This window comes from Humulus lupulus, chromosome 5 (assembly GCF_963169125.1).
Source record: "Humulus lupulus chromosome 5, drHumLupu1.1, whole genome shotgun sequence".
Taxonomy (NCBI): Eukaryota; Viridiplantae; Streptophyta; class Magnoliopsida; order Rosales; family Cannabaceae; genus Humulus; species Humulus lupulus.
In genome coordinates, this window is record NC_084797.1 from 4,182,262 (window position 1) to 4,208,073 (window position 25,812).

Genomic DNA, 25,812 nt, shown 5'->3' on the forward strand with positions numbered 1-25,812 from the left:
AACTTCCTAAATGTGTGTACGCATATTAGACGTGTAGATCACAAAAAAATATATAAATTAAAAAAAAAATCACCTCAAACAGACACCCGAGTGAAAAGTTATACACTTTCTATAAATTGCATCGAGTTGCATTGAGACAGATGATTTTTTTCATGAAAAACATGATTTTTAAGGGCCTAGCACATCGAGGTATATCATAAAAATTAAGGTTTATACATTTTTGGACCCTGTGTTTTCTCCATTACCTGTTTGGACCCTGTGTTTTGACAAATTACTTTTTGGACCTTATATTTTGTAAAATGGTTAAAATAGAACCCTAAACTCAATTTTGATGAATAAAAAATTGAATATAACAACATAGTTTTTAAGCAGAATGATTTTATTTTTGTTCTGAATTGTTAATTTAATAAATTATTTGTGATTTTAGTTGAGAAAACATTGACTAAAATCAGGTTTAGGGTTCTATTTTAACCATTTTACAAAACATAGGGTCCAAAAAGTAATTTGTCAAAACATAGAGTCCAAGCAGATAATGGAAAAAAAACACAGGGTCCAAAAATGTATAAACCCTTCAAATTATGATTTTCATGAAAAAAAACCATCATCGATGCAATTCATAGAAAGTACACAAGTTTTCACTCAGGTGTCAGTTTGAGGTGATTTTTTTTTAATTTTGACATATTTTTGTGATCTATACATTTAAGATGTATACATACACATTTGAGAAGTTGAAAGCTTGAAAAACCTTAAAATTTAAATCAATACCCCTCTATTTTCAAAGTTAGGTATGTTTTAAAGCTTTAAACTTCCTAAATGTGTGTGTACACATCTCAGAAATGTAGATCACAAAAAAATACCCTAATTAAAAAAAAGGGTTTATACCTTTTTGTACCCTGTATTTTTTCTCATTACCTGTGTTGGACCTTGTGTTTTAACAAATTACTGTTTGGACCCTATGTTTTGTAAAATGGTTAAAATAAAACCCTAAACCTGATTTTGGTCAATGTTTTCTCAACTAAAATCACAAATAATTTACCAAACTAACAATTTAGAACAAAAATAAAATAATTCTGCTTAAAAACTGTATTGTTATATTCAAATTTTTCTTCATCAAAATTGAGTTTAGGGTTCTATTTTAACCATTTTACAAAACATAGGGTCCAAAAAGTAATTTGTCAAAACACAGGGTCCAAACAGGTAATGAGACAAAACATAGGGTCCAAAAATGTATAAACTCTAAAAAAAAATCATCTCAAACAGACACCTAAGTGAAATGTTATGCAATTTCTATGAATTGCATCGATGTGTATCGAGGTGGCATCGAGGTGTGTCGAGACATGTGCTTTTTTTCATGATAATCATGATTTTTAAGGGCCCATCGAACTAGGCATCGAGGTACATCGATGTATATCAAGTTCTTTGCAAATTTTTACGTTTCAGATCTAAAAAATTATGAACAAATTTGAAAAAAAAAACAAAAAACCATGCACAAATCTAATCAAAATGCATAAATTAGTGTCTTAATTGAACTTTTAGTGGGTTTACGTTTTATATCAATAAATACTATCATGGGATATTTTATTTTAGTCTCTATGGATACATTAAGATAAAGAAAAAAATGGAGGAGGATGCCAAAGTTGGGACGTTTTTCCAATAAATTTGGTAGTGGTGATGGTTTTGTGGTGGCTGTCATGACTCTCCAAATAATCAAAAGATGACCCGAGAGAGAAGAGAGATGGAGGCTAAAAAAATATATATATATTTTTTGAAACCAAGCAAATAGTAGTATTATTTTGGAATGTTGATAAATTAGGATATTTTTTGGATATATAATATACACTATGCATAAATACCCAAATTTTCCATAGGCAATAACTCAACATCCATAATCTTATGCTGCAAAAAAAAAAATCCATAATGTTATGTGTTATTATTATTATTAATAATATTTTCATATAGTTCTCAAATTAATTAATATTTATTATAGTTTTTTTATAACAAACATTTTTTATATGATTTTTACTATAGTGTTTGGTATAGATGGTATCATGGTATACATTTTAGTTTGGTCCAATTTATCCATTTGATATCAAATCTAAAAACTATATTTTTGAAGTAAAAAAAAAAACTTAAAAATCATATTTTTAAAATAAAGACTTTCTAGTTTCTTCCTCTTAAAAAAAAAACTTTCTAGTTTCTACTACCATACAAATGAAATGATTAAAAAAATTTAAAAGTGACAATATCCAACAAAATTGACAGAAGGACTAAACTTGTTACCTTATGTAAGAATATTGTTTTGCTTGTAACTAAACAAATAAGAAAAAAAAGATTACATTATATATATTTTTTTGGAAATAATATTACCTAATATTATACTAGCATATCCTTACTTATTATTGTTTTTAAATTTTATATATATATGTAAAATTAATTTTATTATTATTTTATAATGGGGTATTTGCAGCATAAATACCCAATGTTTCATATTTGTTACAGTTAAATACCAAATATTTTATTTTTACAGCAAAAGTACCTTAAAGATAAATATCCAATATTTTTTCTTTGCGGCAAAAATACTTAAAGTTACTAAAACATTACTTCTATAAGTTCCTCCTCTGTTAAGCATGTTGACTAAACAGATATTTATCACTTGTAATCGGTCCATTTCATATATTTTTTTCAAAATATTTTAAATTAGAAAAATGAATTAAAAATATTTTTTAAATTAATAAAAATTTAGAAAATACATATTTTAAGGATAAAAATACCCAAATTACATAGCGATACATGTCTGATGAGTCAACATTTAACAACTCTAAAAATGAAGTACTGACAGAAGCAATGCTTTAATAAATTTGAGTATTTTCACTACAAAGAAAAAATATTAGTCATTTATCTATAACATATACTGAACATGGATCTCTTGGCAAAATGACCTATTTTTTAAAGTCATTTTGTATTCTATCACAATTTTAATAATTATTTGCAAAATGACCTCTCATAATTTAGACAGCTAGTCGAAAATTTAGATAAGTGATCGAAAAATTCAAACAGCCAGTCGAAAAATTTAGACAACTGGTCGAATTTTAGACAGAGACTATTTTATAAAAAATTATCAAAAGTAAGCTAGATTACAAAATCACTTAAAAAAAGAGAAATTTTCACAAATGTCTCATTGAATATTAAATATTTTTACCACAAAAATAAAAAATTAAATATTATTAGATATTTATGTTGCAAATACACTTTTTATAGTTATGGTAATTTAGATTATATTTTATTTAAAATTAAATAAAGAAAGAAAAAGACACGTGTACTATTGACATAATGACTGCTTTGTAGTTTGTATAGTAGTGAGTCGTTCACCATCTCCTTCCTCCGAAGCTCTCACGACGAAACAACCACACTCCAATCCAAAAGGTAATTCAATCCTTTTTCTTCGTCTTCCAATTTCCCGATTTGGATTTGGATTTGGATTTCAATGCATTTGATCTGATTTCTCGATCCAACCATCTATCGTATCCATTTCTACAGGTGATTCGATTTCAATCCAATGACGATGGACCATGCCGAACTCTCCACTGAACAGGTTCCTCTTTCAATCACTACTATTGCTACTACCACGACTACTGCTACTGTTCTCTATCAAATTCAATTTCAATTGCAGATCATTCACTCTGTCGCTTCTAATTTAACCTAAATCCCAAATCATGAAGGTTTAACCGTTTACGAAACTTGATTTTTTTAGGTTCTGAAAAGGGATATCCCATGGGAGACCTACATGACCACCAAGCTCATCACTGGAACATGTCTTCAACTGCTGAGGCGTTATGATAACAGATCAGAGAGTTACAGAGCCCAATTGCTCGATGATGTAATTTCTTCTTCTCTTTTTCACTTCAAACTACATTACTTGCAGCACATTACGTTACTTGCTTTCATTTTCGCAGGATGGACCAGCTTATGTTCGGGTGTTTGTGAGCATTTTGCGCGATATTCACAAGGAAGAAACTGTAGAATATGTACTTGCATTGATTGATGAAATGCTTGCAGGTGCTTACTTTCAACTTCTTTCTCGTTATGATAATTTGGTTATATTTGTTGCATTAACGACATTAACTAATCCCTTTGAGATTCTCTATTGTAGCAAACCCAAAAAGGGCTAGATTATTCCATGACAGTTCACTTTCTGGTGCGGATACTTACACTCCTTTCTTAAGGTAAATCAAAGACGAAAAATTTAGTGTCTTTAATAAATTTGATGTCACTTTAATTTTTCAAGGAAGGAACCTTTTAATTTTTTTTTTAATTTTTTTTTTCAGATTGCTCTGGGATGGTAATTGGTTTGCACAAGAGAAGAGCTGTAAGATACTTGCTTCCATAGTGAGGTACTTTAAACTTGACAGATTTTCAAACTATATTTATCTTTTGGAACTCTTGATTCTTGAGGACCATTGTCTTATATGCATATTAATTTTTCTTTTCCCCTTTGTAACCTTTACTTTCATTACGTGTTAATACAGTGCAAGGCCAAAATCCCATGATGGAATTATTGCAAATGGGGGAGCCTCAAATTCGAAGAGAACAACAGCTACTATTGATGATGTGCTGAAAGGCTTGGTGGATTGGCTTTGTGCACAGGTATGCTTTCAGCTTTTGGTTGTTTCATCACATCTGGTGGTTGTAAGTAACTCATATGTGATATGTGGCAAATAGAATGTTTCTGTAATTGTTGGATATTTTGATGGTTGCCAACTTTTTGTGATTCATGTTTTTTGGTTAACAAGCATCATGTGGTGTAAAATCTCGTTATTATTTGTTTTGCAACCAAAAGTTAATAATCACTTTGGTATTAGCGAGCTCTAAAACTTGTTCAAGTACAATTTATCAGTTTCTAAATATTAGTTTTAATCATATGGGCCAAATGTCATCTATAGCTGAAGAGGCCCTCCCATCCTAGCCGTGGCATTCCAATTGCTGTTAACTGTCTAGCAACCTTACTGAAGGAACCTGTGGTTAGGTCATCCTTTGTCCAAGCTGACGGAGTTAAGTTGCTTGTTCCCTTGATTACCCCAGCATCCACTCAGCAATCTATTCAGGTAACTTCAATTAGATATGGATTACTGCTGCTGTCATTTGTATTTAACACGATGTTTAACAACACAACACGTAAAAATTAACGCAATTACTTTATTATTTTAAAAGTAATTACACCAAGACTTGGACACTTTAATTGAACAAACCACGCACAAGCACTTACAAACTCTTTATTTTTGAACACTGACACGCTTATAACTCTTAACTTCTCTCACACACTCTTTTTGGACACACAAATATTATACACTCTTAATTTGCACTCAACTTACACATGTGACTCTTTGATCACACTTTTCAGACACACCACCTAAGGGACCCCAAGGTCCCTTATACAAGTAACGTTGGTTCACTAATTCTAGCAATAGTTTTACATTGGACCTGGCCCAAGAGCTAGACAAATCTAACGATTTTTATATATATAAACTGCAGAAAATTCTAGAGTATTAGAGTCGATGATGTCTCTTCAATACTCCCCCTCAGCATCGACATATTCTTCCTTTGTCTCATGCTTAATTAGTTGTTCTCTTAGATTCCAGAACCTTGTAGTGTTGAGTCCTTTAGTCAACAGGTCTGATACTTGATCTTTGCTCTTCTTTGGTGCATCTCTAGTTCCTCTTGTAGTACTTGTTCTCTTAGAAAATGGTAATGCACCTCCACATGCTTTGTTCGAGCATGAAAAACCAGGTTTTTTTGCTAAACTCTAGCATTTTCTCGAGTTAACATGTATGAAAGTTGCTAGAATTTTCTAGTTTTATGGCCAAGCTCATTGTAAAATTATTGCTAGAATTTTCTAACAAAGACAAAAAGTGTGAGCAAAGAGTTAAGTGTGTGAGATGAGTGCAAACTACGAGTGTACTGTGTATAATACACAAGTGTGTCGAAAAAGAGTACGTGAGAGGAGTGAAGAGTCATAAATGTATGGTTGTTCAAAAGTAAAGAGTGTGTAAGTCCTTGGTGTGTGGTGTGGTCAATTAAAGTGTCCAAGTATTGGTGTAATTACTTTTGTAATAATAGAGTAATTACGTTCATTTTTACGTGTTGTGCTGTGTTGTTCTATAGGATTATCTAGACAAGTATTCAATGCATCTGTCAAGCTAGATTTGTGTTTTGGAACAATAATTCAAGCTTCCGTTTTAGTTTATTTGTTTTTATGAATTATTGTACACCATTTAGAGAACTTGGAACTAACTGTATGTTTCTTTGAACCAGCTTCTTTATGAAACGTGCCTTTGTGTGTGGCTTTTATCCTACTATGAACCTGCCATCGAGTACTTGGCTACTTCTAGAACTCTTCCACGACTCATAGACGTGGTGAAGAGCTCCACAAAGGAAAAGGTGAGGATCTTGTGTTTTGTTTGTTCACTTGTATATTATTTCTTTAACAATGTCATCACACGTCACTTCAGAGTTAATTGTTTATATGTTTATGTACTTATGGAATTCAGATAGTTACAGAATTTTGTTATTAAGCGTCTACTCTTTTCATTTCATTGTTCCGCTATTTTTTTCAAAACTTTACACCATAAACTGTATTTACAGATTTTATCCATGCTAAACATAGTAATCAGGCACCATGTTGGTTATTTAGTAATGGTACAAAAATTGTGTGGCAGGTTGTTAGGGTTGTTGTCTTGACCCTCCGGAACTTGCTCTCCAAAGGGACTTTTGGTGCACAAATGGTAGATCTTGGCCTACCACAAATTGTTCAGAGTTTGAAAGCACAAGCTTGGAGTGACGAGGTTAGAGAGTTAAATGTTGTAACATGTTTTGCTTTGTTATTTTGTCCCAGTTGGAGTTAACGAAAGGGTTGCACTCCGGTGCTTTTTGAATAGAAAGTTTCTGCATTCCAATCGACTTTTCTTCATCTTCTAATTCTCCAATATGGTGATGTACCTGATTTTTTGTTTACCTAATTACAATGTTTTTGTGTCTCTAGCCTCTCTTCTTCTTCTTCACCCCACTTTTTGTTTGTTTGATTTTCTTAATTGTTCTGATTTTTGCTTTTTTGTCAGGATCTATTGGACGCTCTGAATCAACTAGACGAGGGCCTGAAGGATAAGATAAAAAAACTGAGCTCCTTTGATAAATATAAGCAAGAAGTACTCCTTGGCCATCTTGATTGGTCTCCAATGCACAAAGATGCTGCGTTCTGGCGCGAAAATATTACGCATTTTGAAGAGAGTGATTTTCAGGTATGAAGTTATGATCTTTCTTTTTCAAAACAGAAGTCAAAGTAGACCTCTACTCAATAACATTAAGAACCCTCACTTATTGCGGAGGAATACCGTGGTAACAATGGTAAAAATCTACGACCACAAAAACACCCACTCCCTACACAATTCCAAAAAATAAACTCCCTCAAAACCTTTCGATCTATATACCCACGTTGCAACCCAGAACCTAATTTTATCCCAAATTATCCCAAAGAGAGTCCACAGAACAAGAAGACTCTTCAAAAATCCTACTATTCTCTCCAACCAAATTGCCCAACACGGCTCTAACTGACTTAAAAACAATTGAGAACACGATGAAGGCATACACCAAGAGACCCCGAACTCATTATACACTTTACCCCACAAAGCCCTGGAGCAAGAGCACTCCAGGGTATGAAGTTATGATCGTAGTTATACATTTAGTCCAAAACCGAAGTTTGACTTGATCAATCAATCACCCGAAGTTGTGTCACACACTTTTGTTTCTTGCAGATTCTGAGGGTGTTGATTACTATTTTGGACACATCCAGCGATCCGAGAGCTCTGGCTGTTGCTTGCTTTGATCTGTCGCAGTTCATTCAACACCACGCCGCTGGCCGAATCATAGTGACAGACCTGAAGGCGAAGGAACGAGTGATGAAACTGATGAATCACGAGAATGCAGAGGTTACCAAAAACGCATTGCTATGCATTCAGCGGCTTTTCCTGGGCGCCAAGTATGCCAGCTTTTTGCAGGTTTGAGTACATTTTTGTGGTGCCTCTGCTCTTCTGTTAGATGACTGAATCTGAAGGGTCTGGTCTATATATCTATACACATATTTTTATATATATATTTATTATAATTATTGGAGAAGAGTTGATTATCCAAGTGGGAGTGGAGTGGACCAGTTCCTCTTCCTAGCTGTGAAATATTTCATTTGTTCTTTTTAAGCTCTGGAAGGAAGGAATATTAAATATTTTGGTGGAATTTGTAGCTGTGGAATAAAAAAAATCTTCCGGGAGTAACTATTTGTTTGGTTTTAGTTTAATCCCAATAAAATGAATTATGAGAGCAGAAGAGATATCTGCATAATCTTCTTTTTTCTTTTTATGAAGTATCCATTTCTGTGTAAAAATCAACCAATTCAAGTCCAAGTCAAAGTCAAAGGGGTAGTATTGTAAAGAGATTTGTTGGATGGATTAAGTTATTTTATTTTATTTTTTATCCTGTTTTTATAGCTTATCCTTATATTAGCTGTAATAATATAATATTTTTTTAGACATTATATCTACATCCAAAAAATGTATAAAGATCTCATTAATAATTTATTTATTTAAAAAGAATTATTTTTAACATTTTTTTTCAATGTTTTTATTTTTACCTTTTTTAATTTAATAATTTTATTTAACTTTGTTTTCATAATTAATTAGAAAATACTTTTACTTTAAGAAGTTTTTGTATATATTTTTTGTTTTAATTTTTTTATCTAAATATTTATATGTACTTTTTCAAAACATGAAGAATAATAAAAAAGAAAAAGAAAAATGTGAGCATTTGAGAGAAAAATATATTTATACTAACTTTTAATAAAATTAAGGTATTTTAATTAATTTTGGAGTATTATTTCCTGAGTACGGGTAATCCTTGTTAGAGTAAAGAAATTTTATGGAGATCCACTTATTTTTTTTTAAAAATATTTTGACATAAAAAAAGTAAATTACATAAAAAATTAAAATGTTACTTAAAATCATATCTTTTTATGAGAATTTCTTACTAAATATTATACCAAATAAAGTTTATACTATTTTGGACCTTATATTTTGTCAAATTATTTGTTTCTGTGTTTTGATAAATAATTTTTTAGACCCTACATTTTGTAAAATTATTCAAATAGAACTTTAAACTCGATTTTAATCAAAATTTTATGAGCTAAAATTATAAATAAATCACCAAATTAAAAATAATTTAAAATAAAATCATTTTATCTAACAACTGTGTTGTTATATTTAATTTTTTCTTCTTTAAAATTGAGTTCTTTAAAATTGAGTTTAAGAATTTATTTAAACTATTTTACAAAACACAATATCCAACCAAAAATTTATCAAATCACAAGAGTTTAAACAAGTAATTTTACAAAACCCCATTCAAAAAATGTATAGTCCCTACCAAATAAAATATTTAAAAAAAATTATTAAAAAATGCATAAAATATATTAAAAATAGATTGAATGCCTGTCCCATCAAGAGCGGCCCCGTGAGAAAAATGTAAAATTGAAGTGAAAGTGTAATGTCGTTTTGAGCAAAAGAAGAAAGAAAGTGTAATGTCGTATGGTGAAAAGGATGTCGTATGGTGATGAAGAAAGAAGGAATAGAATCGAATATAGATGAACGAAATGGGTTAATGAACCAAGGTTAGATCAATGGAGATGGAGAAGAAGATGGAGATTGAGAAGAAGACGAAGAAGAAGGAGATTGAGGAGAGGGTCTGCAAGAGGTGCAAATCGACATACAATCCACACTCCAACTCCTCTTCCTCTTGCCGATTTCATCCTTCTTTCTTCGTTTGTCGCCGTCACGACGATCAGAAAAGGTAACCGCCACTCACTCTCACCTTCTTTCTCAATTTCAATCCATAAAGCTCTCTACTTTCATACTGTTATCTTTGTTTTTCGCTTCACAAATACAAATCAAATCCCCAACTTCATTGCTTTGCTTTATCATGTTTCTTCCAATTCCAAGCAAACATGTGTATTATTCTAGGCAAGCATCTATGGATGAAATCCATGACCCTTTTATTTTCTACCCATAACTGATGACTGGCTAATCTCCCCAAATTGAACCCAACCCAATAAGGATTCTTCTTTAACAGTTCAAGCCTAGCCCTTACAATTTCATTTCCAAAGCTACCACCCATTGACCAAGGTTTACACTTTACAGTAACTTAACTTGTATAAATGGATAGAAAGAGAGATAAGGATAAAGATAAAGATAAAGATAAACTGTGCTGTGCATGATGAGAATGAATAGTGTGTTACTAAACTATCTACTTTCTTTAATATGCTTACTTTTGACTAATTTGATTTTTGTGTAAACATTAACTTGTTGGTTGAATCCAATCTTTTATTCATGGCAATATCTATTTGTTTTTTCAAAAAAAGAATTTCCTTTGCTGATTATGTTTTCTTTCTGCTATCGTTTGGGTTTCGAGGTACTATGAGTTGGGCCCCGATGACCCTCCATATGCTGCCAAGTTCTATGATTGTTGTGGGGCTGAGGATCCCCAAGCACCCGGCTGCACCACCAGTTCTCATCTTTCTTATGATGATGATGATTGATACTACAGTTTTTTATCTGTAACTCCCTGTGCTGTTGTGAAATCTCAATCTCAAATCTAGGCATTTCACTATGTTCATGTACCATTCCAATTTCCAGTACTAGAAATATATGACCATGTTATTAGTATTCGAAGAGGGTTGTCATCTTTTATATTCTTTACTAGTATTTGGTTCCACATTTGGTAACTCTAACTCAAATGCAGACATGTTGTATGCCACATGTAATGACTGACTGTCTGTGTAGAGGAAGTTTCGTTTTGTTTGTGTTGTTGTTGGAAGCTAGCACCGGGTGGCCCTTCCCCAATGTCATCTTGGCCCAGCACTACTTCTAAAGATGCCCGCGGTCGAATGCTGACCAAGTCTCAGATTGTAGCAGCAGCAGTAGCAGAAGCAGAAGCTAAGTGTGTGGAGATGGAGGTGGAGGTGGAAGTGGAAGTGTGAGAAGATAATGTGGATGGTAGTACACTCACTTTTAGAGGTTTTGAAGAGTGAAATAGAAGCAGAGGAATAATCAATCAATCAATCAGTTGCATTGCATGACATGAACCAAGGTTTGTTTTGTCTTTGCATTGCCACTTTTTTCTTTTTCTTTTTCTTTATATTTGGCTGCATTTTCTGCCAATCCCATGTGGCTGACAGTTGTTACTCTCTTCCTAAAGCAGATTTCTTCCCAATTATTTTATATAAATAACTCCACACACAGTTATTCTAAAAGTGGTTATTATAAGTGGATTTGGCTGGCTTTGTTTTTATTACTTATTTAATTATCAATGTTTTTTAGTTAAAAGATTTAAAGACGATTCTCATTCTTTATTCTCTCAACACTTTCTATAAAATTATAATTTTGAAGTTAATATCTTTTTCTTGTCTGATACCTACAGTCATTCTCTATCTCTTTTTTACTATGTGCAATGAGATATTTTTCATCTTTATGTGGTATTAATTGATTCATGGTGTGATAAAGGAAAGCAATATCAACACCATAATAATAATAATTATGAATAGAAACATGACATGTGGGGGAACATGGTGCTTGGTTTGCATGTGATAAAATCATAAATGGGTGACTCATCATATCTACTCATCTGCTTATTACATTACTTATTAGTTAATAACACTCTGTCACATTTCTTCTCTTGCAAATCACAATAACTTTCTCCTCCTCCATTATTGCAATGTGTTTTAATCTGTCTTATACTTAATCTGTACATGAATACTGTTACTATTATTAGGAACCCTTTTTGATGTTTTTCTTTCTCCACTTGTTTTTTTGGGCTCAATAAAATTAACCAACTCATTGTTTGTTGAAATGCTTTGACAGTTGACACTTGACAAAATGACAACTGGGTTTGGTTGGGAATCAAATTAAGGTCTTCTTCACTCACTCACTCTGCATATAAATTATAAACAAAGCATATTATATATATATATATATAATAATAATAGATATGAGTTGTGGTGATTCTGTGCTCTGATAATGGTCCTCCTCTCTCATCTCATCTCATCTGATCTGATCCTCGTACTACCCAGACAATGTTTTTGGCTAAATTACATAAATGCCCTTGAGAAAGAGAGCCATTATAATGTGCTTGTGCTTCCCATTCTGGTTAAGAAATGTATATTTATTGTTTCATCACTGTAGTTGTATATTTATTTGAAATGACAACAACATATACTATTAATGGAATAGCATGAAGAATATGTATAATGTGGTCCCCAAAACCATTAGACCAATTACTATGAAAGGATCCATGCACATGGCTTCCTTCCTATAATAATAATAATAATTATTATTCATGTGTACCAATCCATGCATGTCACGTTTTACTTTACTCTCTTCAATTATTCATCTCCTCTCATACATATGCTTAGCCTAGCTTGTCTCACCAACACTATATCTATCTATATATATATATATATATGTATATATGTATGTATAAGTTTGCTTATCAAAAACCCATTTTGATGATTACATATAGTACAGATTTATCAATTACAATGGATTGAGTAAGCATTAGTACACAAGAGTTTGGAAGTCTTTTTCTCTCATATTCTTTGGGGTTAAGTACTAAGTCTCATGGGAGATGAGATGCATTCATTTTGTTTTGCAACCTCTTCTAAAGGCTAAGTCTCACCTAATATAAATATATATATATATTTATATATATATATATAGGATAATTCTTCTATAGGGATTGTGCTCTCAGTATTCTCGATCCGTGAATAGTTTTCAACGCGATTTCTTTTTATGACTGTGTATACTGTAGCTGTAGCTATATAGAGCACATTGCAAATTTTCAGAAAATTCTGAATAGTTTATAGTACCGAAAATTAGGTTCAAACATGTTGCTTTCCACGTGCTTAAAAAAAATCGCGCTGAAAATTGTTTACGGGTCGAAAACACTGAGAGCCTCACCGGTAAAACTAAAAATGAAGTCCCGAGAATTTTCCTATATATGTGTGTATAATGTAATGTAATTAGAGATAGAGAACTTGAAGTTGAAGTAAAAGATTTAGAGAGAGAGAGAAAGAGAGTTTTTTGGTTGGTAGTCAGCTTCTTACCTTACAAAATTAAGTATTTGATTGATTCAACATTAAGTATTATTAGCTAAGCTAGCCCCAAACCAAGCCAAGTGTTATTATTATATTATGGCATTTCTTTTGGCACTTAAAATTAATTTGTGTCTATCTATCTACCCAATTATTGAGGTTAAAGTGTTTATTTATCTATCTAACTAACTAACTATTAATGTTAAATTGGCTCATTATTCTATCCATATTACCATTGAATAATTAGCCATGAATTTGTTGGGTGAGAGGATAATGAGTGAATTAAGTCACTTTCAATTTCAAAAGATTACTTCTTTTATTCTCTCACAATATTCACCTTCCTCATTTAAAATCTCCTTATTTATACTAATTATATATCACACACACATAATTATTGTAACATCTTTTGTTTTATTATTTTAAAACAAAAAAGAATGATGGATAATAACTAACTAACTAACTAATTATTTGACTCTTTTTTTATCAAAGAGAAGAAAAAAAAAACAAATGATTAATTTCAGTTTAAGATAAAATAGTTTATATATTTTTAGACCATGTGTTTTTGTCTCATTATCTGTTTGGACATTGTGTTTTGTAAAATGATTCAAAAAGTCCCTAAACCTGATTTTGATGAACAAAAAATTAAATATAAAAACATAGTTCTTAGGCATAATGACTATATTTTTGTTCTTAGTTGTTAGTTTGATAAATTATTTGTGATTTTAGTTCAAAAAAACTTTGATCAAAATCGAGTTTAGGAGTTTATTTGAATTATTTTAGAAAATACAAAATTCAAAAAATAATTTATCAAAACACATATCAAAACAAATAATTAGACAAAAGACATGGTTTAAAAATATATAACCTCAAAATAAAATCACTTATTACCAAACAAAAATTAAAAATAATTATGTCCAAGAAAATAGTAAAAATAAATATGATTTTGAGAAAAGCAGGTCTCTTCTTTCTCTCTCTATCTGACAAAGTTACCAACTTTACCTTAGCCTACTCTCTCCAAATCTTAGGGGCAATTTCGTACTTTCACATTTCACTTCTCTGTTCTCCCTCATCTTCTGAACATATACACTCCCTCCAAAGACAGATAAAGAAAAGTACAAATACCATAAATACAATACGATAACTTATAGAGAGAGAAAGAAGAGAGAGAGAGAGTGAGAGAGAGAGAGTTGTGGAGTTGTGGGGAAGAGGAGAGACAGGATAACAAACCCAAATAATTTCATTTCTTTCTTTCTCTCTCTTTTTTTTTATTAACGTCTTCTTCATATGAATGAACATATTTACTTACTTCCCTTCTTTAAAATATCATTAATATATATATATATATATCTCTCTCTCTCTCTCTGTATCTGACCCTCTGATCTGATCATTCTTTGCTAAATATGTCACCATTTTAGCACTTTTTTTTTTCCACTCAAAACACTCGTAAAAATCAACTCTTTTTCAACTTCCTCTTCCTTCTCTCTCCGCCGCCGGAACCGCCACCGCCGCCGCCGACATGGCTTCCAAGCCTAAGTAAGTACACAAACAGACGGAGATCTGAGTTGGGGCTTTTCCCTTTTTCTCATTTTCATTTTCGTAGATGAGATTAGATGAAATGGATCTACTTTTTAGTGTTTTCTCTTAACAGTGTTCTTTGTTTTTTCCTTTCTTATAACTGAAAAATCTAATCTTTATTCCCCTTAATTTTCTCAATTAGTATCTAGATTCTAAACTAGACATGGGTTTTACTTCATTTCCCACTTTTCATACTAAAATTGAGTGAATCGGTTCTTCAACTCTGACTTTGACTTAAAAATTTGCTATTTTGTCTGTAGATAGATCCATCTCGCTTTTGATTTGAATTTTTTTTTTCGTATATATATTTATATAGCTTTGCACTGTGATATAAAGACTTGTTGTCTGATACAGTTGTATAAATTTTTGACTTTTTTAACAGATCAGAGACTCCTCCTCCCAACAAAGTCTCTCCAGCAACCCCTAGAGTTGCCAGACCAAGCAGTAGAGGAATCGCTAAATCAGATTCTGATTCACCTTCACCACTGCAAAATTCTCGCCTTTCTTTGGATCGGTCACCGCGCACGGTTGCTGCCAAACCCACCATCGACCGCCGGTCACCGAAGCTCGCCACCCCACCTGAGGTAAGTCCCAAATTCACTGCCTTTCTATACTTCATTTTTGGACCAAACTCAATTTTCCTTTGTAATGTAATGTGTTACTTGGCTATAGAAACAACCTACTAGACTTGCCAAGGGATCATCAGAATTGCAGAACAATTTGAATGCTGCTCAGGAAGATCTAAAGAAAGCCAAGGAACAGATAGCTTTGGCTGAGAAGGAAAAGACAAAGGCCATTAATGAATTGAAAGAAGCTCAGAAAGTAGCTGAGGAGGCCAATGAGAAGCTCAAAGAGGCTTTGGTTGCGCAGAAGCGAGCTGAGGAGAATTCGGAGATTGAGAAGTTTCGAGCTGTTGAGTTGGAACAGGCAGGAATTGAGGCAACACAGAAGAAGGAAGATGAGTGGCATAAGGAAATTGAGTCTGTGAGGAGCCAACATGCTGTGGATGTGGCTGCACTGCTCTCTACTACTCAAGAACTTCAGAGGTTGAAGCAAGAATTGGCTATGACTTGTGATGCTAAGAATCAGGCCTTGAGCCACGCCGATGATGCAACTAAGATCGCTGAGATTCATGCTGAGAAGGCAGAGATTTTGTCTGCTGAATTGGCCAGGCTGAAGACTTTGCTTGATTCGAAGCTTGAGGCTGAGACTAGCGAAAGCCAGATGGTGTCGAAGCTCAATGCTGAGATGGATTGTCTTAGACAAGAACTCGAGAAGGCGAATAGTTACAAGGAAAAGCTAACCGAGAAAGAGACTTCTATTGAACAGCTTAATGTGGAGCTAGAAGCTGCGAGGATGGCTGAATCGTATGCGAGGAGTGTGGTAGAGGAGTGGAAAGTCAAGGTTGAGGAATTAGAGATGGAGGTTGAGAAAGCACATAAGATGGAAAGATCTGCATCAGAGTCTTTGGATTCGGTCATGAAACAACTTGAGGGAAGCAATGATATGTTACATGAGGCCGAGTCTGAAATCACTGCTCTTAAAGAAAAGGTGGGTCTTTTGGAAATTACAATTGGAAGACAGAAAGGGGATATTGAGGAGTCCGAACGTTGTCTTGGTATTGCCAAGGAAGAAACTACTGAAATGGCGAAAGCTGTTGAGTCGCTCAAGTGTGAGCTGGAATCTGTGAAGGAGGAGAAAATTCAGGCGTTGAATAACGAGAAACTTGCAGCTTCCAGTGTTAAAAACTTGTTAGAAGAGAAAAACAAACTCATAAATGATTTGGAGAATTCAAGGAACGAAGAAGAAAAGAGCAAAAAGGCCATGGAAAGTTTAGCCTCGGCCTTGCATGAAGTCTCTGCTGAAGCAAGAGAAAACAAAGAGAAGTTGCTGGCCAATCAAGCTGAGCATGATAATTATGAGTCTCAGATAGAAGATCTAAGATTGGTCTTGAAAGAAACTAATGAAAAGTATGAAACAATGCTCGATGACGCGAAACACGAAATCGATCTTCTCATCAGTTCCATAGAACATTCCAAAACTGAATTAGAAAATTCCAAGGTTGAGTGGGAGGAAAGAGAGCATCATATGGTGACTTGTTTAAAGAAATCAGAAGAGGAAAATTCTTCCATGGAAAAAGAGGTAAATAGGCTGGTCAATTTGCTCAAACAAGCAGAAGAAGAAGCATATGCTATGAGAGAGGAAGAGGCCCTGTTGAAGGATGGCCTGAAGGAAGTTGAATCTGAGGTGATTTACTTGCAGGAATCTCTTTCGAAAGCAAAGGCCGAGAGCTTGAAACTCAAGGAGAGTGTATTGGACAAAGAGAATGAGTTGCAGAATGTTATTCAAGAGAACGAGGAGCTTCGAGCCAAGGAAGATGCTGCTCTGAAGAGTGTGGTATACAAAGATAATGAGTTGCAGTGTGTTATTGAAGAGAACGAGGAGCTTCGAGCAAAGGAAGATGCTGCACTGAAGAGGATCGACGAATTGTCCAAGTTACTTGAAGAAGCTTTGGTCAAGAAGCAAGCTGAGGAAAATGGTGAGGTGACAGACAGCGAAAAAGATTATGACTTGCTTCCTAAGGTAGTTGAGTTCTCTGAAGAGAATGGACATGTGAGAGAAGAGAAGTCGAAAGTGGAGCTGCTGCCACCGCATAATGAGGAACAACAACCTAAGATAGAGAATTCCCAGCAAGAGAACAAGGAATCGAAAGGGGAAGTTGTGCACTTCGATTCATTCAAATTTGAGGCTTTGAACGGAAAACCCAAGGGAGATGATGTGAACAAAGATAAAGAAGATGAGACAGTAGAGGTAGAATTTAAGATGTGGGAGAGCTGCAAGATTGAAAAGAAGGAGTTTTCGCCGGAAAGAGAAGCAGAACATGAATCCTTAGAAGAGGAAGTGGAGTCAAAGGTGGATAGCGGCGAAGGTGGCTTTGATAAGATCAACGGAGTGTCTTCCACCGAAACCGTTGAAGAAGGAAGTGTCTCCCCATCAAAGCAGCTACAGCAGAAGAAGAAGAAGCCTCTGCTCAAAAAGTTTGGAAGCCTACTAAAGAAGAAGGGTAGCAGCAACAGCAACCAGAAATAGACTACAGTTTGGCTTGAATTGCTCTCAGCTATGAAAGCAGGTATACTGATTTTATTTGGCATCTAAATGTGTTTGCTTTTTTTTTCTTAATTTCCTTCTGATTTCCAGAATAGGGTCTAAAAATGAAGAGGGTTGTATCATTCTCTAGGTTTCTTATTTTAATTTTTTTAATGTTCCAATGTTGTATGTGATGATATTTTTTTCCCCCTTCCATTTTCACTCTCTTTTTCCCTTTTTGGCTCTTCTTATATAGATTTTGTGAGAAGGCTTTTTTGTAACTTGAAATTGTTTCATGATGTCTTCATCAGTTTCCTCTGGCTATTTTAAATGGATAGTAAGTAGCACAACTATATTGTGGCAAAGAAAAGATGATCCAATATTTTGATAATGTTCCCATTCCAACAACAATGCCTAAATCAAGAGACTTGGAAGTTGGAAGCTTTGGTTTGAGTGGAGACACCCTATAAAAATGGCATTTTTCTAGTGATTGATAGGCTTTTGTAGACCTAGCTAAGCTAGCTAGCTAGTCCAAAGTCCAAAAAACATAATGAGGTCAAATGTGTTGTTTGTGTGTGACATTCTTTCTTTACAAACAAGTTAAAAAGAATGAATAGAATAAGAGGTGAATTAGTTTTGGGGGTATGTATGGCAAAAATGTCAATGCAAATGTCACAAATCTACTACCGGATTGGCTCATGTCATCATCATATATGTCTCCAAAGAAGAAAGATTATTCATTTCATTGTTACAATGAAGATTAAGAGATTTTAGTTTGAGTCTACTATTCACAAAGTATATCAAAGGCAAAAACTTTTTTAAGCAAGCAAGCAACCAAGTTTGAGTCTTTTTTAGGCAAAAACTTTTACCATATGGGGCTGTAAACCAAACTTGACTAATTGACCATTTATGATGTATTGGTGGGTGACTGAGCTGACCCATTTTTTTTAAAATGGTAGGGGTGGGAAGACATTACAATAATAAAGTGAGAAGGAAAAGTTGAGCATACCCCCCATTTGGTAGACCTAAAAGCAAACATCTTTACCTTTTTCTTTTTTACCCTTTGTTTTTATATTCAAAAAGAAGAAGAAGAAGAAGAAGGGTTTTGTTCTTGTGTTGTGAGTGAGCTCTGAGAGTAAGCAAATTACACCATTGTCCTTGTCCTATTTCCTATGAGGCATAGATGGAAAGTTGCCATGTTGTTTCTCCATCTCTATTTCAAATTACAATGGCCAACTTATGGGCTTCCTTTCCTTAATAATAATAATAAGGGTAATTTGGTAAAATGACATATTTTTTTAAAGTCCTTTTGCACTCTAGATTAGTTTTAATAATTCTTTGCAAAATAATCTCTTATAATTTAGACAGTTAGTCAAAAATTTAGACAGGTGGTCGAAAATTTTAGACAGCTGGTTGAAAAATTTAAACAACTGGTTGTGTAAAATCATTTAAAAAAAGAGGTCATTTTCACCAATTTCTCTAATAATAATAATAAGGGTCTTTGGCAAAATGACTTATTTTTTAAAGTTATTTTGCACTCTAGTTTAGTTTTAATAATTCTTTGTAAAATGATCTCTCATAATTTAGATAGCTAGTTGAAAATTTAGATAGGTGGTCGAAAAATTTAAACAGTCGGTCGAAAAATTTAAATAACTGGTCGAAGTTTAGACAGAGACTATTTTGCAAAAAATTATCAAAAGTAAACTAGACTGCAAAATTAAAAAAAAAAGAAAAAAAAGTCATTTTCACTAATTTCTCTAATAATAATAATAATAATAATAATAATTAAGTATCTAAGTAAGTAAATAAATAAAGTTGTGGTGTTTAACTTCCAAACTCAATTCTCATGTAGCTCATACTGCTAGCAAAAAAAAAAAACTCCATCACACTTCACTTCACTGAATTAATCCAATAAAATTAAAATCTATATATATTAGAAAAAAGCTGAGTCAAAATTAATAAATGAAAAAGTTGTTGTAGTTTCAACAATAAAAAAAGAAAAAGAAAATAAACATAATTTAAAGAAATAGAAATTTAAGCTTGACAGTCTTTTGAAGCTTAGGTGGTAAGTATCCGAGTTCATCACTCAAGTACTGAATATCTCAAATCTTAATAGTATCATTTTCTCCCAAATATTCAATCTTCTTCTTCTTCTTCATCTTCATCTTCATCTTCTTGGATTGTACGGTCATGTGGGTGGAGATACTGTGCGGTCTCATCCTTTACAAAGTCTTCAAGCGCTTCTTCTACGATGACGATATTTTAGAGGTCGAGACCTCCGATTCCAATGCCCTCTTCTCTGTCGCCGATCGGTACTTCTCTTTCTCTCTCTGTAAATATATACATATATATATATCTGTGTGTATGTACATATACAACAATTCGAACGCCAATTCCCTTCCTTTTCAATTTTCTGCTTCTGGGTTTTTGTTTGCAGACTTGAAAAGCTTTATGGTGGGAAGGCCTATGTCGGCCTTCGGATACCCGATGCTGACACCGGCACTCGACAGAACATCGATCTGGTTCTCCTCACCAAAGGGTATGCAAATTTCTTTCCCAAAATTATAAATTATAAATAAAAGCCTCATCTTTATGTTCTCAACAGTACAACTACGATACTCTCATTATACCTGTTAACTAGCTCAACATAATAGAAGAAGGGTCAAAGATGTCTACTTCAACTCAATTTGCTTTGTTTCTGCTTACTAACTTGTTACTTTTCTGTTTTTGGTGCAGAGGGGCAGTGGTTGTTTCTGTCAAGAATCTTGTTGGATTTGTGTTGATCAATGCGGATGGTAGCTGGTCGTGTGAGACCAAAAACAAAACAGAACATCTTCCTAACCCAGTAAGTAGCTTTAAAAATCAATGCTTTCTGAATGCCTTTGCTTATTGCAGCACCCTTGATATGCTTGGATAAGTTATCTTTGGTTTAGTTTAGTTTGCTGTTCACTTTACTTGGTTGTTTATGTGATACTCATGGTATTTGACAGCAAAAACAAAAGTAATGATTCAAATGGATATGCATGCATAACCAAATCTACAGATTCCAAGTGTTTTTGTCTGGATTTTGGTCTTCAACTTGTTTCTTTCAACTTGTTTATTTTTAGGTGGAGGAGACTAGAAAACAAGCTTCAATTCTTGAATCATATCTTGAACAAAGAGGAGTTGCTTTGCCTGAAGGATACTTGTCTTGCAAAGTTATACTTCCCAATCCGAAATGTTGGTATGCGATTAGTTTGAATGTTTCGTGATTTGACCTTTAGTTTCTTTACTTCACAGATAAATCTGTAGCTTTTGTTATGGTGTTTAAATTTCGTAAACTTACATATTACTTTGATTTGATGTATGTATATGCGTGCACGTGTTCGTGCTTATGTGCCTATGTTTATTAGGAACTAAAAATCTTTTTTAGAAAAGAGGCAAAGAACTTGGCTGAGGACTATGGATTTTCACCTAGCTACAAGAAAATAAAATAAAAAAACTTAAACCAAATTGTTTTAATTACACTACATTTGGTATTTAAAAAAAAACAGAGAGCAGTGCTTCCTATTTCCTAAATACTTGGTGGAGGAAACCATGAAGAGACAACTGTAAATGTTCTCTCTCTCAGAAAAACTTGACTACAAAAACACAAGATCTTCTTGCCAACTCTAACAAAGCTCCTAGAAAATGGCCAAAACCAGGAATCCCTGCAACACCCTTCTCTGGTAGCTCCTTTGACTAACTGGAACCAAAGTCTCAAAGCCATAGAACAATGCATGAACAATTGATCTATGTATTAACCTTTCACATAGGATGCTGAAATTTTAACTTAAAGCCAGAATAGGACATTTCTTTTGCAACATATCTCAGGTATTAACCTTATCACACGAGTCTCCAGCAAAAAAAAAAAAAAAAAACTTATCACATGAGCAATATGTTTTGATCTTACTGAGTGCCACAGACTTCCAAATTCCCAGAGAAGGCTTAAAAATCCAGAGAATAGGTTGTCAAATGGATGAGTCAATGACCATACCCTTTTACCATCTAATCTAACTCTCAACTGAAACCCCTCAAGAAGATTTAACAATGAGGAAAACTGTTAGGTCCCAAATAGATTCACACACAACACATAGAATACTACAAGAACAATGACCAGATAAATAGCATAATATAGCTAATAAACCCAGTGGTATTCGAGAGACCACCACTCTCCCCAAAGAGTTACTACTCCTAATCTCAGATTCATACCATCGATGTACTCTCCATCTCCACAACCCTATTTAAATATACTCAATATGGGCTCTTACACTTCCCAAACCACTTACCCCTTTATTATTCTTGATTACAAAATATAACCCACCATCCCCATTACCTTATTAATGTAATGTTTAATGCCTATTTCCTAACAAAAACTCAGTAGTGAATCATAGAATGTTTAGAAATATTATCACCCCAAGATAAGAAAATACCAGGGAAAGAGATTTTAAAAGGAGAAAAGCCCCTCCATTAAACTTCCCATAACCAAACTCTAAACACATGTCCCACTTCCAACTTAGAAAGAAAGAGAAACTTTGGGAGAATAAGAGGAATAGCATGGGCTTCATAAAGGACCTCTAACAGCTATATTCACATTCTACTTGTTAATTCGGATGCCCTGTTGGTTACCTGTCACAGAGAGAATTTTGCCAAAGCTATTTACCCATCAATGCTATGTTTGTATTGAACTTTACAGAAAGGAATTAACCTTGCTAGGTCTTTAGAGAAGAAATAAATGGGGATGGAAGTTAGTACAAACTGTATCAAGGTAAGTCTCCACCTCTAGATGACCCACTGGTTCCCGCCCATCTAAGTTTTTACACTTTTTGAACTACTGGCTCCAAGATATTTGATTTGTTAGGATTGTCACACTCACTTCAGAAGCCAAGTCCCCACAACACAACCTTCAAACAATGTTAAAATTGTTCAATTGAGCTCTTATCTCAAGGCACAAAGCAGGAGACTGCATCAGTGAATGTGATAGACCCTGGATATTGATAGTGTATAGGTTATTGTAGTAGCATACATGGGCAAGTTAGAAAAATGAGGGAGCATCATGATAAATAATTTAACTATTGCCTTAGGGAGAGTTGAGGTCATGCAAATACCTCATGGTTCTTTTGTACTAGTATGTTCTCATCAATATGTTCAATTAAACAACACTTATCATATTGGCCTATTTTCCATTTTCTTTGACCCTCGATGTCTCTATGTTTCTACCTATTGTTATGGCAATTGAATCGAGGATCCCTACTTGGGGTCAATCAGAATGATATCTAGCAAGACTAGCATAATTTAGAAAGTACATTGCTACAATGAAAACATAATTATTTTGTATTCGAAGTGAATTAAAGAGTTATAATGCAGCCATTTTAAGTTGGACGCTAAACCACTGCACATGCCTATCTCAGTGATTTTGTAGGTTTGTTTCACATTGTCGTTGTTGTAGATAGTAACATCTGTGACATTTAGTTTGTCTTCCCTTTAATTTCGCCAAACTTCTTTTCTTGCAGTACCATTCAGCCAGGCTCTTTTCCACCAGAAGTCATTCCCTATGACCAGTGGACTCAACAGAAGCCAGAAACAAAACCTATGTTTTCTGGTTGGCTTAAGGGTGCATTTGGAGGTGGAAAGAAAGAGATGCAAGAATCTATACAGCAGAACCTCAATTTTATTCTCAGTACTGCTCCAATTTGGGATAGGTTTGTCATTTATCTATACTATCAAGTATAAATACTTATTTCCTTTTTAAGGTATAAGAGATTGTTGCTTTGGTTGTCTGAACATTAATGAATTAAGTATGAAGTCCTTATTTTTGAAGTCATTTCAAATGACATTTAGATACTGCTTTCCCATTGCAGTTTTTTATGCTTTGAACAAGTTTCTTAGTCTTCTGTAAAACTTGTCTGGTCATTATTATTGCTTTGTTAAAGAAAGGAGCAAATGCCATTTTTATTGAGGGAAAAAAGCTTATTGTTTCTTATGTAATTTTGAAGAAAATTAAAGAGAAGGGGTTGTCAAATATAGTCCATTTGTTTCCATGATATATGGCTTTCACTAGTGGAAGATTTTACTATTTTGTTTGCACACAGGGTGGAGCTCAAAGGTAATAAATATGTACTTGGAGAATTTCTGGAGTTCAAGGGAAAGCCAGAAGATCTCCTTGCCTTGAGAAATATCAAAAGATCGAAAGTCAGTCGTCTGATTATCCAGAAGACAAGCATGCTTGGATTAGGTAAAAATCCATTTCCACACTAACCTTTGTATCTTTTTCTATCAACTTTTTTTTTTTTTGAGTCTTCAGTTTCTCTAATTCATCATGTGCATTTTTCTTTCGAAATCACAGCGCATTCGACGCTCCAAGTTTTGTACTCGCCTAGGGATTATCGAAGCGAAGGAGCTTCAGCTTCGGAGTGGAAGGAGGTATGCGTGAGGTCGAGTACAGAGGTTGTCTTCCAGCCTCAGAACTCTACAAAAGTCCGCAAGTTCAAACTCTCTTCAGTGACTTCGACCTCGCTCAGTGCCTGAACCTTAAGTAATAATGGCTATGTTGAATAAGTAAGTACTCCATTCCCTCATCTATACCCAAAATGTCAGACTATTTGTGCAAATTAATTTCATATTAGAGGCAGAGAGATCTCAAAATATGAAGATAACAACCATGCATATTATAGTATTGAGTATTTTATAAGTATAATAATTTATAAAAAAGGATATTTGTAGAAAAAATAATTATTTTATTATTAATTCATAAATGAGAATTTAAATTTCTAAATTTCATGAAGGATTTATTTAAGAAAATGTAACACCCTAAATTCTAGTTTTAGTTGTAAAAAATAAAGATGTTGATAAATAAACGTATTAAATCGTAAAAAGTGTTGTCTTATTTATTTATAATTTAAAATAATCATAACTCGGGTTTAAGAAAAATAAATAATAATCTTTACAATAAAATTAAATTAAAACTAGGCAACATTTCAAAAAGTTCGTAATTTCCTAAGAAAATAACACACGGCTATATGGCCCCCACATATTCACACCAGTATTGTTATTGGGAATCTGCTCGTCACCGGTCATCTAAGGTTAACTTATTCTGCAAAAATAAAAGAAGGTTAACTTATTTTGCAAAAATAAAAGAAAGGAATGAGCTTCTAAGCCCAGTAAGGAAAATACACACCAATTCTTAAAGAAATCAATTATAAATTCACAACGAATAATTTCACATGCGAATGGTCATAATCTATTCTATATCAGCATCATAAATTTCTAAATTTCATGAAGAATTTATTTAAGAAAAAGAGGGAGAATTTTGAGACAAAAAAAAGGAATCTTAGTAATTGATTGCACGGTTATCAATATTATTATTTTCTTTGAAAAAAGAAATAATTAAAATTCTTTCATTGTCATCAGTTATATGTAATTATGTAATTAATTTTAAATTTGTAACTTACATAATTGACAGCAATTTAATTAAATTGATAAAATTTTATCTATCAAATCTGAGTTTAGGGTACCAAATATGTACGATTTTAAAATACAGGATACTATATGAGCATTACTGAAAACAGAGAGTACCAAAATTATACTTTGCAAAAACATAGGGTACCAAATAAGTATATTCTCTAAAAAATATAACTATCGAGAATTTATATTAATGTTATATACATGTAAAAAGAAGCATTGGCATGAATATTAATATTATGATATTTTATATTTTGTTTTATAAAATCTTACACGTAACACATTAATGTCTAGATTATTGTTTATATATGTCAGACTATTTGTACATATGGATATGACAAATTAATTTCATATTAGAGGCAGAGAGATCTCAAAATATGAAGATAACAACCATGCATATTATAGTAATAAGTATTTTATAAGTATAATAATTTATAAAAAAGGATATATGTAGAAAAAATAATTATTTTAATATTAATTCATAAATGAGAATT

The 25,812-nt window shown here is 33.2% G+C and overlaps 4 protein-coding genes across 4 annotated transcripts; all 4 read left to right on the forward strand.

Moving 5' to 3' along the window:
• Nucleotides 1-3,326: 3,326 nt before the first annotated feature.
• On the forward strand, nucleotides 3,327-8,401 carry LOC133834203 (V-type proton ATPase subunit H). The gene is made up of 12 exons (XM_062263730.1): nucleotides 3,327-3,423; nucleotides 3,538-3,592; nucleotides 3,752-3,877; nucleotides 3,954-4,056; nucleotides 4,151-4,223; nucleotides 4,326-4,391; nucleotides 4,527-4,644; nucleotides 4,941-5,102; nucleotides 6,310-6,435; nucleotides 6,714-6,839; nucleotides 7,113-7,292; nucleotides 7,806-8,401. Exons 2-12 carry the CDS (start codon nucleotides 3,557-3,559, stop codon nucleotides 8,052-8,054), a joined length of 1,365 nt encoding a protein of 454 aa, XP_062119714.1. The 5' UTR covers nucleotides 3,327-3,423; nucleotides 3,538-3,556; the 3' UTR covers nucleotides 8,055-8,401.
• A 1,290-nt stretch (nucleotides 8,402-9,691) lies between these two features.
• LOC133834210 (uncharacterized) lies at nucleotides 9,692-12,434 on the forward strand. The gene is made up of 3 exons (XM_062263737.1): nucleotides 9,692-9,882; nucleotides 10,501-11,178; nucleotides 11,949-12,434. The coding sequence occupies exons 1-2, from the start codon at nucleotides 9,713-9,715 to the stop codon at nucleotides 10,625-10,627; spliced, it is 297 nt and encodes a 98-aa protein (XP_062119721.1). The 5' UTR covers nucleotides 9,692-9,712; the 3' UTR covers nucleotides 10,628-11,178; nucleotides 11,949-12,434.
• A 1,888-nt stretch (nucleotides 12,435-14,322) lies between these two features.
• Nucleotides 14,323-18,055, forward strand: LOC133834204 (WEB family protein At5g16730, chloroplastic-like). Its single transcript, XM_062263731.1, has 3 exons — nucleotides 14,323-14,710; nucleotides 15,135-15,336; nucleotides 15,425-18,055. The coding sequence occupies exons 1-3, from the start codon at nucleotides 14,694-14,696 to the stop codon at nucleotides 17,840-17,842; spliced, it is 2,637 nt and encodes an 878-aa protein (XP_062119715.1). The 5' UTR covers nucleotides 14,323-14,693; the 3' UTR covers nucleotides 17,843-18,055.
• A 1,815-nt stretch (nucleotides 18,056-19,870) lies between these two features.
• Nucleotides 19,871-24,533, forward strand: LOC133834207 (uncharacterized). The gene is made up of 7 exons (XM_062263733.1): nucleotides 19,871-20,151; nucleotides 20,277-20,378; nucleotides 20,576-20,684; nucleotides 20,947-21,062; nucleotides 23,371-23,559; nucleotides 23,950-24,092; nucleotides 24,204-24,533. The coding sequence occupies exons 1-7, from the start codon at nucleotides 20,030-20,032 to the stop codon at nucleotides 24,383-24,385; spliced, it is 963 nt and encodes a 320-aa protein (XP_062119717.1). The 5' UTR covers nucleotides 19,871-20,029; the 3' UTR covers nucleotides 24,386-24,533.
• The last annotated feature ends 1,279 nt before the right edge of the window (nucleotides 24,534-25,812 follow it).